Genomic DNA, 13558 nt, shown 5'->3' on the forward strand with positions numbered 1-13558 from the left:
AAAAGCCTAAGTGGTTTGTCAAGCAGACATGGATTTCTTGAAATGCAGCACCACTAGCTGTGTGATCAGAGCCAAGCCACTAAATTCTCTGCATCTCTGTAATCTCATAGGCACAGTGAAGAATGTGATATTGTGAGAGATAAATAAGAAAAAATATATATAAGTTGTTTACGACTGTGCAATCCAAAACAGCAGCCACTGGCCACATATGGCTTGAAAAGTGGCTACGGGAACGAAGAAACTAATTTTTAACTTTATTTCATTTTAACCAATAGAAATTTGAATTGAAGAACTGATACCCAATTCAGTTACTGGCAAACTTTTAAGTTTGTTGAGAATAACTTGGGTATGTGGATCTTCTTTTTTTACTGTAAATTTATGAAATGTTAAATACCGATCAAGTATTTCTGGTGAAAATTTAGCATATAAATTGAGATTCATGGGACATGTAAAATACATCCAGGATGTTGCAGACTTATGAAAATTAGTATGGAAAAATATAAAATAACTACATAATTGTTACATTGAACGTATACTGAAATGACATTTTAGATACCTTGTTTAAATAAAAATATTATTAGAATGAATTTTGTCTGTTTTTTACTTTTTAAAATGTGGGAAGCAGAAATGTGGAAGTGTGTATGTAGCTCACCTTATGTATTTATTTGACAGTGCTTGTCTAAGGTATTGCCAGGTATGCTGTGGTTATTACTGTAAGGAGTTATAAGTTAGATGCAAAATATCCAGGAGAGCATTGAAGAAAATGTATCACACCGGCAGCTCAGAGAATGTTGCCATAGTATAACTGCGTATGTTGGAAAGAATATTTGTTTCTTGATTTATTAGGGAGAGTAATTAAAAAGAAATGTAGTTTATACCTGGGGATGTGAAGACACTGCAATAGAGCTCTATACGAAAAGAGTGTTATGAGAATAATGGTAAGCACACACAATAGGCTACATTCACTGTCAATACCAGCCTTGTTTTGAAGGAGTCAGCTTGACACCTCAAAGAAGAGATCGATTATTATTTGGCCTTCATGTGTTATTTTCTCCCATAATTATGTAATTATAGCCATGACAATATTGTACTTTGAAGCAGAAATTTGAGAAAGAACAAGCAGGAGAATCTCTCTACAGCAGGAGACAACTCCAACAGATTTGAAATGGAAATTATCTCAGCCTTGTTAGATTTTGGGGAGTTCAGTGGGGTTGATCTCCATTGGTCCAAGGATTTTTCAGTGCCAAGGCTTGCAAGACGAATTCCCAAATAAGCTCTTGCTTTCTTTGTCTCCTCTCCATTACCAAGAAGAGGCTTCAGAGGTCCATGCAGAAGATAGAGTGATACACCTGTGACTTAAGTGGTCAAGGTCAGCCCCAAGCCACCTGATATCTGAAAATTACCTAAAGACATCTCTGAACCTTTGAGTCAAGGGGAAACAGGGGTAATGTCCTATTCTAATATAAAGTTACAAATTAACCTGGCACAGGGGCCTACATCACACGTGCAAATATTTTCTGGGTATGTAAATATGAGGGGAAAAAAGATACAGAAATACTAGCCCATAGCATAAATGCCTGAATCTTCAGTCAAGCTTTTTACCAGCATATTTACAATCTTCATCCCCACTGCTCCACAAGGCCACTCAACATTTCATAAAATAGGATCCCTCCTCATTCGACTCTGGTTCTCTTCTTATTTCCAACAATTTGTCTATAATTAAGCCAAACTCGTCTCTAAGTCTCTCCAAATTCCTCAAGTTAGAATTATCCTTTAGTGACTCCACAATCTGGTGGAATCACACCTCTAATACAAGTTAGACTGTGATAATTACCCTAATAGAGTCACTTGTATCATTCCAGTAATTATGAATCTCATGCACCAGTCCTAATATCATCAAACAAAATACACTCCATAGAAGTATCCTAATTTAGCTGAATTGAATGTGAAAACTTAACTGGCTTTCTCAGTTGCATTACTCAAGGGCACTTAGAGTCCAGAAAAGTTGTAGTCTCTTTGCTAACTGGCCATATGGTACATAACCACAGTTTCTGTGAGAATTTCCAGTAAAGAAGGTTAAATTCTAATGACCCCTAGAGACCAATTCAATTGAGCTTTATCTCCAAACCACAGAATATATCTCCAGGTGCAAAACAGCATTACCCTCTAAAAATCTTCTGTATGGTCACAGTCTAGATAATGTCAGGTTCCAATTCATTAACTTGGTATTACATGTTTTCTAGAATCTGAAATTCAGCTACTTATCCAGCCCTCATTCTTGTCCCTGATAAGCATCTATTCCACACAATTAGCCTGGCTAGCTTACTTTCTCACAAATCAGCACCATCCATTCAGTCCTTGGCTCATTCCATTCCTATGTTTGGAATGCCTCCCTCTTCTTCACTATTTCCTCCCCAGAGCAAAAGGACTGATAGAGTGGTAACGTTGAGAAAAAGAACTGCGCGTGTACAGCTCATCCCCATACCCCTGCCCCTCTTTTAAGGGTCTGCCTGCAAAGATCACATCCTTTTTACATCAATGCTGTGCTGTCATAGTAACAGGCTTCTCTAAGACGGTCTTTGATTTATCATTTCTGCCTGGGACTGAATGGATGAATTCAATTCTGGGGTACAGCATTATCAATCCCAGTTCCTTATGCATAATTTTTAAAAGCAATAAAGCTGTGTTTGATATCCATTTGTCTTGCCCTTTGTTGCTGTCCTAATCGGTTCTAGCATTGGCCAGGTAAATAAGGAACTTTGTTTACTGACCCCCTCAAAACCCAACAAACTTGATTGCAAACTCTCTGAAGGTAAAAACTAAGTCATAACTCTCCCGCCTTCCTCATGGGCTTGAACACAAAGTAGGGGTGTGATCAATCCTGCTAAAATTGAATGGAAAACAAGATCAAGAAAGCTGTTTTTTTTTTTTAAAGTTGCCCTGTCTGTTACGTCTTCTCTACAGATGCAGTGACACCATGCATTTTTTTTCTTCAATAAGACTGAAAACACAAGACCAACTTCAGTGGAAAGAAAAAAAATTGCATGTCTCTGGGCACATTCTTCATTTTGATTCATGCCTCATTCCATATCAGTGTCACACTGTTGTAAATGACCAAGGAGTTTCAGGCACCCCTTCTTAGAATAAGAGCACCATAGTGGCAAACTCACCCACTGTACCAAGAGGATCAGAGACACCAGAATTTCTTGACTGCAAGGTCATCTGCAGCAATGCCCACTCTCCGCCATTTGGGTCTGATCACAGGGACATGAATCATAGTCTTATCTCTATGGCTTTACTTGTACAAACAGGAACTTGGAATGGCCTCAGTCCTGGGAACATTAATCCAAACCCTCCCACAAGATGAGACTTATTGTCCAATAACAAAGTTGTATTTCTGCCTCCTGGTATGATTAGAGGCGTAGAAATGTAAGCTTCCCAAAGGTATTTACTCCCCTTAGTCATCTCTACTAGTCTCCACACCTCTGTAAAACAATCTGGAACATTTCCCAAACTGGGACCTTGTTGTTTAAGGGAATTATTTCAATACTTGTCAGTCACTCTCTAAGAAATCAGGGTATTTCTATTGATTTTGTTTTCTACCCAATGACATTCACTCCTTGTTTTAAAAGGTACATTAATTTGCCCCATGCCTTTATGTTATCATCTCTCCGCCTAACAGAACAGGTGCAATCTTAAATATTTCTACCACTTTCAGTGTATTAGTCCATTCTCACACTGCTATAAAGATACTATGAGACTGGGTAATTTATGAAGAAAAGAGGTTTAATTGACTCAAAGTTCCACATGGCTGGGAAAGTCTCAGGAAACTTACAATCACAGTGGAAGGCAAGTGGGAAGCAAGGTATGTCTCATATAGTGGCAGGAGAGAGGGAGGAAGCGAGGAAGTTCCACACTTTAAAACCATCAGCTCTTGTGAGAACTCACTCACTGTCATGAGAACAGCATGTGAAAACCACCCCTATGATCCAATCACCTCCCACTAGGTCCTTCCCTCAACACGTGAGGACTACAATTCGAGATGGGATTTGGGTAGGGACACAGAACCAAACCTTATCACTCAGTAACTGAGTAGCCAACTTAGATACCAATTTAGGGCTGCTGGGACTTTGACAAGCACTGCTCAGAGGAGACCACTGTAAAGCAGAAACCCATGCATGTAGCCACTCCCACTCCTCAATAGGAAAACCCACAAGGGAACAGCTCACCCAGCTCTGAGGCCACCACCCAGAATAGACAACGTATGTCTTTCTGTGAATGATCTCAACCATCACAGTCTGTATGGGTGTGGCCACTGGTTACTGGTGAATATTGGATAATGAGACACACCTTCATTGCTCAACTCAATCCTTCATATCCAAGTGGTCAGTCAAGTTCCTTCACTGGGTCCAGGACTGTCAAAGGTCACATACTGTCACTATAAAAGGTACCACATCTTTTAGGTCACTGAAAGTAGTTTCTTTTTTTTTCTCTTTCTCTCTACAGTTACTACATGGAGTCACTTGGCTTCCTAACTAAATTATTCTTTAGTTATCACACTTTTTTAACAAGCTCAATATAAGTGACACACTTATGTCAAGTTCAGTTTTTTACCTTGCATAGATGTTGGCATCTGGTGGAATCTTAGAAAAACTCTCATTCCCACCACTGATATTTGCTTTTTATTTTCCTATAAAATTTGTTCATAAAACAGGACTTTCCAAATAATTTAACGCATACAAATAGCACTACTCCCTCCATTCAGGGTCCACAGAAGCAATACAGAGTTTAAAAGGCTACTTAAAAAATCACCTAGGCCAAGTACCTTAATTTCTGTCTAGTAATCAATTGTTTATACATACAAAAATACTAACTTTGTTGAGTCAGCCACTACACTAGATGCAGTGTATCCATCATCTCTCATCTCACAATAATCTCCTTGGTAAATATTTTATCTCTATTTTACTAGAATTGAGGCATATAGAAGTTAAGTCCCTTGCCAAAGTCATACAATTTTTAAGTGGTACAGTTGGAATCTGAACCCAGAACTCCAGTGCTTGTGTTTATACCATTAAAACACATGAAAAAGAGAGATAGACCCAAGGGAAGACAATTTTGGCTACATACCTCATACAATTCAATAATGATGTTCCCCATTAGGCCTCTGCTGCTCTTGATATTCTCCATGGCCAGAGTGAAGTAAATCCCACGCGTGTCTGAGATGTAGAGGTTGTACGTGTCATTCTGGTTCCATTCTTGGACCGCTGCAAATACTTGGTTCTCATCTGTACTGATAATGTGCATGTCCTGAAAGAAGATGGAAGGCTTGTAAGGCAGCAGATCTCCATATCTCTCTGCCCATTGGGATGCCAAGTAATTACTATGACTTATGAAATTGCTAAGAAAAATCTTGAGTTATAGGCAATGTTAAACAATTCCATGTTGAACCAAGGCTATAAATTATGAGTTTCATGATTTCTGTTCCTTGCTAAGTGACAGAAAAATGGGTGTTAGGGGCTTTGGTTGATATCATTTCCCATGGCTTTCAAGGTTTCACCTACTTTCTTTTTTTTATTTTTATACCTAAAATTTAAGAGTTAGTGCCAACAGAGACAGACACCCTTGCTAAAGGAAGCTCACGCATGCAATGAAGTGAGAGCCTATCTTGTCATTAGATATTCATTTATGTTTTTAAATTCTGTAATATGGTGGTTTGCACACTTTTCTTTAAAATCTTCAGTCATGAGGATTGCCAGAAACATAGCATGGAGGTATAACCAATGAGTGGGGCTCTAGACCTGCAATCCTGTTTCAATCAGAGCAGAACCACTTGCATCTGTTGTATACAGTGGAATTCTGTGTAATATTTTAGGAGCAAAAGGTAAGGGAGGTTCTGCTGCCAATGAAATTATGTTGAAGATCACTGACGGGGAGAAAAGGATACTCAACCTGGAATTTAATGTTGTGGGTCAAAATATAAGCACTGCTGTAAGTAAGCTGCATGATGCTGAATGTGTCAGTCTCTCTGAACTTCAATTTTCTCACCTAGTGAAGAGGTTGGACTACCAAGAAAAACATCTCCTTGGGGACTATTCTAAGCCATCTAAATGTATTTTTTCAATTAAAAATGAAAATAATTTTGTGACGGAGGTGGTATGATTATTTCCATTTTACTGAAGAGCAAACTCAGACACACAGAAGTTTACCAATCTGTTTCAGATTATATGGCTATCGAATGGCAGAACCAGGTTTTAAACCTCTGTGGTCTGACTCCAACCTAATGGATGGTTTCCAGTCACTGGATATATCACCTCTAGATTAGAGATTTCAAACTGATGACTCCTGAAGTAAATATGAATCACAAATGTTTAGCTTGGCCACATTCTGTACTGAAAACCAGAGTCTCTGGTCTTTCAGATGGAGTCAGGACCCCAATTTAGGGTCTCAGCCCTCTATATCCATATGTTCTTATGGTCTGCCACTTACATACTGATGTTAACTTCCTGGTCCCTGACACCACTTTAGTTTTAATCTCGGACTGGATCATTTTTATTTTTTTAATTAAAAAAATTTAAAGACAGGGTCTTGCTCTGTCTGGATCATTTCTAAATGATCCATAGTAGTTTACAATGCCAAGTAATTTATAGAAGCCCGTTTGCCTGTGTAAGTAGGCACTGTACAAAGATTATCACAAATTTAAGCCCTTACCTAGAGAACTTACACAGTCAGGAGGACATGGATAATCATTTGCCAAAAATGGAAGTAGTTAAAAACTGCATAAACATACTGGTGTATATGCCAAAGAGTAACAGATAGCAGAAGGAAAGGCAACTTTGTTGCTGTGATGGAAAGCACTGGTAAAAGGATGATGGGGGAGTGGAGTTGACTGTAACTTAATAATCAGGCAGGGTCTAGCCTTGACTGTGTTTGACCAACCTTTCCCAGAAACCATTTCAAGTAAAAAGAAACAGCAATGTCTGTAATGTCAGCACCACAGAGAGCTCCTCCAAGATGATTTATAAAGGAGTAAACCCATTTGATTTGGACAACCTGGAGGTGAGAGAAGTAGAAAAGCAAGTTCTGGATCTTCTTATTGAAGATTCTTTGTCAAATCTCAGCCTCTGGCCTTGAACTCTCTGGGTCACCTTGACTAGGACCTCCCTTGCTCATTTGTGCTTACACACCTTGTAGAATTACAGGTTCCTGCTGAGCTGCTTGAAAACGGGAAAAAAAAGCTTACTCTTAAAAACTGTGTGATGAAATCATGTTGTGCTGGTGTGGAATGAATGCCCAAGAACCCAGTAGGAGGGGAAATCACAGCTGCAGGAAATACGAATTAAATTCACTTACCCTGTTAAAAATGCAATAGAAATGCCTGGTTTTTCCCAGATGTTTTGGTCATAAAAATGAATGAGCTAAGTTATTTTAGACTAAACTAATGTAAAAGAAATGGGAAAAGAACAACTTAAAATACCAGGGCATGGTCAAGATTAGAGGCAGCCAGGTTCGCTGTGAGTGCATATTAGGTTAATGCTGTCCTGGGGCTGTGTCACCTGGTGAACAAGTGCTCCAGGCTCTGGAGTAAGACTGCTCTCTGGTATCCAGAATTCTGAGATATCTGTTTGATAATTCCTTAATTTGCCAAAGCTAATAAATGACATTACTAAGATATAAACCTACAATTTTATCTTAATTTAAACCTAATCTTAATCAAGAAGCTAACTTTTAAACACTGTAACAGTGGGGATATAACTTTGGTGTGCATCAAAATGACCTAGCAATCTTAATAGCATGCAGACTTGTGCTAAGAACATTAACCTAAAATGCACATACAGCAAACCTGGCTGCCTCTAATCCTGACCACTGCCTGAAATTATAATTCAGTATGTCTGGAGTAGACCCTTAGATTCCTCCATCTGAACAAGCCCTCCAGATGATTCTGGTGCATCTAAGTCCAGGGAATCACTCTTTGAAACACTCTGAAATATATAACCTTTGTCTAAATAGGTCTTTATGGTTGAATGGGGTCAACCAATAATAACTAGAACATTGAGTCTTCAAGAAAAAGAAAAGCATAATTAGCTAAAATTGGTCCAATAGAGACCTGAACAATAATGAAGCTTATTTCTTGAACTGAGTTACCTTAGTTTAGCTCCATAGCATATGTCATTGCCTTACTTGTTGGTCCTGAGAACATGCAGGGAAAAATTTGGTGATAAAGAGAGAAATCCAAGGAGGGAAAATGCAGTAAGAGTAAATTTAGACTGGGACTTTACTAAACTTGGAAACTGAAAAGCATCAGACATAATCACATACATATTTATATTTGGAAAGCAATTATAAATAACATTCCATGTCTGCCCTGCCAAGACAATAATTTGGGAGAGTTATGATTGCTTTTGAAAATAAAACCTGTGACTTCCTAGGTGAACAATGGTGAAAATACTTCACTGATACTGAAACATTTTCTTATAATCTAGGCATAATGTAACTTTATTCATTATATAAATACCCATGTTATTAAGCATCTGCCATGTGTCAGACAACAGAAATAGAGGAAAAGTAAAACCTGCCCTAAAGAAGTCGTCTTCTGATGGTGGAGACATCACATACTCTAGTGGCCTTTCTCAAATTTGACTAAGTGCTATGATAGAGGTGCTAAAAATGGTGACTGGAGTACAAATGCTTACAGGTGACAATGAGGATGGAACGGTCAAGGAAATGTGTGGGAATCTGTATCGCATAAAAGCAGTTTTCCTCTGAAGGAGGTGAGGCAGACAGTGGGTACATCACAAGGGGTGCTATGGCACACCTAACTTTTGCCCAAAGAATAGCACAAAATTATCATAAGATTTTAAGCAAGAGAAAGGCATGATTAGAATTGATATATACAGAGATTTAGTTAGAGAGGATAGGGATCCTTGCACGATCAAATTAATTGCGGAAGCATCGTGAAGAGGAGACTTAAGAGGGGCAATGCTAGAGGCAGGGAGAAAGGCTTAAAAGGTCACAGCAACAGTCCAGATAATAACTCAGGAGGGCCTGAACCAAGGAAGCCGGTTCTCCATGAGGTCCCCAGGAGACAGACTGGTGAGATAGTAAGGAGGTAAAATCTACAGGGGGAGAAGGGAGTAGGACAAATATATAATGCCTCAGATACATGACTTATGAAACTCCTCTTTTCCTTTATAGCACTCATTACAATTATAATTAAATAGTCTCTTACATAATTATTTGTTTGATGTCTGTCTCTTTCATTAGATTATAAGATCCCAAAGAGCATAAACTATGTTCTCTGATGTATCACTTTATCTCTAATACTCACCAGAGTATCTGGCACATGGTAGACATCCAGCAAAAGACTATTGAAGAAATAAATGGAGTATATAAGTAAACATAGGAGAAAGATGGGATATAAGGACTATAAAGTGCAGACTAGCTTAGTTTCCAACCTTGGTTAAATGGGATATCTTTAACAGGATCTACATCAAATAGGCAGTTGGATATGTGGTCTAGAGTTCAATGGAGAGATACAGGCTGGGGTTGTAGATACAGATATAGTTACCAATATTGAAAAAAAGGGAGGGATGAAGTCACCCAGGAGCCATGCAGAATACAAGAACAACTTAGGAACATCAACATTTAGAGAGTGGTAAGAAGGGGATCCACTAAAACAAATCATAAAAAATACTACCAAAGGGAAGAGTATCAACTATGGATTATTTTCATCAGTATCAAATATTCTAGAATGGTGAAAAGCAATAAAGATGTAGAGGCATCTATTTGATTTGGCATGCAGGTGGCCACTGTAGCAATGGCTAGGGATTCTTAGTGAAATAGTGGATAGATGGATGTAAAGGCAAAGAATATACAGCAGTAGGTTGAAGAGCAAACAGGAAGTGAGAAAAGAGATTAGAATTACAGATAACTCTTTAAGATGTGTGGCCGTGACACAGCAGTGAAGGATAAATCAGTATTTGGGGAAATGTAAAAACTAAGGAAACAAAAGGTTAATATCATTGTCATTATCATTATAATGAATTTTCTAAGACATATTTCCCTTTCCTCTCTTTTATTATTCAAAACAGAATTAACCATATTCTACTGTCAAACAAAAAATGAACCCAGACTTAGGTAAGAAGAGATTTTATTTGAAAAGACTTGCAATACCTGCAAGCACCTTGAAGTGAAGGCAGAAAAGAATGACTTTTATGGGGAAAAGTAAAAGAAGACTAGAAATAACTGGGTGTGAAAAGTAGGGTGTGCAGGTGGCATGATCGAGCAATTGAACAGGAAATTTTCTTTGGGGTCAGCTGATTCTCAGAAGGGCTGTTAAGGGGGGCTCTTCCTGATTGCCATGCTTGCTTCAGCTCCCATTGCTTACACAAGCTCAAGAGTGGGTCAAAGTTCAGGGGCTTGAGGAAAGAGAAAAGCTGGTTTTAAGTTTGAGCAAGTCAAATTAGCAGGCATTTTGTCCAGATTGGCCAGTAGGACAACATTTTAGCAAATCATTTATGAGAAAAAGAATGGGAATCTGGTCTTATAGGCAAACAAGGCAGACGTCTGAGTCTTATCAAGTCATATGGAGAGGGGGGTCTGCAATAAGCCATTTCCCAAACACGAAAGGGTGCAGAATTTCTTAACCTTGGCTGTTTTCCAGGAGCACAGGGCTCAGGCAAAGATCAACATTTTTACTTCCAACCTGAATCCCATACAGAAAGAAACAAAAATATTTTCTCTTGTAGAAACAATTTATTAGAGTAGTAAGTTAAGAATAGTCCAGAATTTAAGAGACAAAAGAGGGTATATCAGGATTAGAGTGGTAAAGCGAGAGTTTAAGGCAATATTGAGTCCAAGGTCAGTCTGGGATGTGATCCCATTATGAACACTGATCTCCATGTAGGACAGGTTAAGAGCCTCAGTATTGTTTCCCCCCAGACCAAAACCATTCCTTAGATTTGTCAAACACTTTACACTTGACTAACAATGAGCCATTCATTAAATCCTCACAACTCTGTCAAACAATATTATCCCCATTTCACAGACGTGAAAACCTGGGCTCATGGATAAGTAAGTGGTAGAGCTGGAATGAAAGCTCAGGGTTTCTGCTCATAAGCTCACCTGTCTTTTCCCTAGGTTACCTGCTCCCTATCACCTGCCCCATGCCCTCTGCTGCTGTGTGCTTTTCATGCCTATTGGACTGACAGCACCAACCTGATGTCCAGGGACTGAGTTATGGAGGGCTCAGCACAAGGCTGCGGCTCCTAGTAATGCTCCTCATTGTTAATGGCACTCATTTCGTCCTCTGCCAAACACTCCAAAGCTATGGAGTACCCCAGGAGAGCATATTCTGAACATGTAAGCTGGGAGCAGAAGTGCGAGGGCAATGATGATAGGGAGCTTTTCATGCCTTTGTTTCTAAGCAAGCCACCTAAAAGCATCCACGGCACTGCATGGAACAGCAACACTTGCTTAAAAGCCATTTTCATTTTTAAACAATGGAAACAACCAATCTCCTTCCACCCTCTCTGTCCCCACCTCTTCAGCTTTGACTAGGAAAACTTGGGCCAGCACTGGCTAATAAAGGGGATCGATAACCATCCAGCTATTTTCACAGCAGCCCTCATATTAATGAGAAGCTGCTCTGGATGAGGCTCTATAAAAGGGACTAAGCGGATGGCATTCCACCACAATAAATTGCCTCGGGGTTGCTAATAATTAACGGAGTATTCTAGGGTTGTGATCAATTCAGAGCCTCATTTGTCCCCACCTGCAGCCACACTGTCCAGGGGAGTGAATGGTTTGTTTTCCCGAGAAGGTTAAAAATACATAAAAGATGCACAAATACAGAGACAAAATAATCCCTACCTCAGGGAGATGGCTTGGAAAGTTCCCTAAACTCATTTCCTAGGCTTAGAAACATGGGAGACCTTCTGGTTACTGTAATGGGGCATTCTCCTTTAGAAAGAGCCTAACTGTGAATTTCCCCTTTCTAACCTTCTCCAAGCTGGAATACCTCTTTCCTGTTTGGATTTAGAATATCTGATGGGTACATCCTGCAAACACAATACTATACAATGGTCCCATAAAGCTAATCGGAGAAAGGGTAGAGAAAATAAGAAATTGGTTCCCATGGCCCTTGAAGCTACTTAAAGTGGTCTCTACTGACCTTATCAGCCTCTCTGCAACCCAGTCTCTCAAGATGGCTTCTTAGTTTGTTGAATGAACGGTACTGTCTCTTAAAATTGGGCCTATGCATATATTTTCTATCAGCTTCTCCCCATCTTTGTTTGCAGAATTAACTCCTTTATTTTTCTTGTATAAATTTAAACATCACTTTTTCTAGGAAACTGCCCTCACTACCCACAGTTGACTAAAACCACCTTTTATGCCAAGATGGCCCTTGAACTTCTATAACACTCTCATACCTATCGTTGCTTATTCAGTATCTTTTTTTTCCAGAACATAACATCCATGAAGGTGGGGACCATTTGTGCCTTATTCACTACTCTATTCATTGAGTTTAGTTCACAGAGTAAAAGTTAAATGGAGAAAGAATAGTTGAACGGATGCATAAAAGAGTAAATGAATGAATACATGCATGCATAAATTAATGAATAAATAATAACAACTGGGGGTAGGAAATTATCCACTTTCTCATGCCATAATTCCCCCACCCCCGTACTCATTTAGTCTTTCATAATATGTTCCTTAGTACCAGCTTAGAGACCCAAGTCTTTGCAATATTACACTTGATGTGTCCAACCTGAGAATTTACATCTTTGCAGGCTCATTAAGTGATGCAATTATAACTTGTCCATTTTCACACTGAGGTTCTAAGGTCCATCTCCCTCCAGAAGCCAATGTTCACAAGGAATGGGGTCCCCAAAGTAAGTTTTATGATTTTTCAATAGAAGAGTTAAAATGCCAACATTTGATATTAACATTCTATTAATTTACCCCTTTTTAATTACTCATGGCGGCGGGGGGAGTAGAAACATAGGCAATACATTTCTATTTAGCCTTAAAATATAGAAAGAAGAAAGAAAACCACCAGACTTATCTGTGCACTTTTATGCACACTCATATAGCATCTGTCCTCCTGCTGAGTTTGGCCTTCTATTTGGTGATAAAGCCCTTTGCAAAAGGGAAAGCCCCTCAGAGGAGATTCCAAAGCTAGTGTTCCTTTCATTACTGCCCCTGGGAAATGACCCAAGGTTATACCAGACCTTTGAGTTACAGGAAATCAAAGCTCTTGGCTGGTTCCCAGCTGAGACAGGAATACAGAATCCAGGTTGTGCACTATTAAGGGAGGCCAAACGACTTGGTGGTGAGTGAGTCTAAATGCCAACAGTCCTTCCAAACAGATAAAACTTCCCAGTAGCCCAACAAGGCAGCCTCTCCAACCCTCCCTTTGCCTAGAGGGACCCAGGACCGCTGGTGGTGCATGCCGTACCTTTGGCAACGAGTACTTAGGCAGCTTTATCTGAGCAAAGGTCTCTCTTCGATAAGACACGTAGTAGCTGGCTCTTCCACCAGTTGTTACCTAGATTGTGGG

General features: G+C 39.3%; 1 protein-coding gene across 1 annotated transcript in view; it reads right to left on the reverse strand.

Moving 5' to 3' along the window:
* Positions 1-13558, reverse strand: part of SORCS3 (sortilin related VPS10 domain containing receptor 3) — a 630771-nt gene that overhangs the window by 117230 nt on the left and 499983 nt on the right. The window contains exons 8-9 of the mRNA XM_032178305.2: positions 13457-13546; positions 5128-5307 (exon numbers count right to left, since the gene is read on the reverse strand). Coding sequence (XP_032034196.1) covers positions 5128-5307; positions 13457-13546 — 270 coding nt within the window. The remainder of the gene's footprint in view (positions 1-5127; positions 5308-13456; positions 13547-13558) is intronic.

This window comes from Hylobates moloch, unplaced genomic scaffold (assembly GCF_009828535.3).
Source record: "Hylobates moloch isolate HMO894 unplaced genomic scaffold, HMol_V3 SCAFFOLD_3, whole genome shotgun sequence".
Taxonomy (NCBI): domain Eukaryota; kingdom Metazoa; phylum Chordata; class Mammalia; order Primates; family Hylobatidae; genus Hylobates; species Hylobates moloch.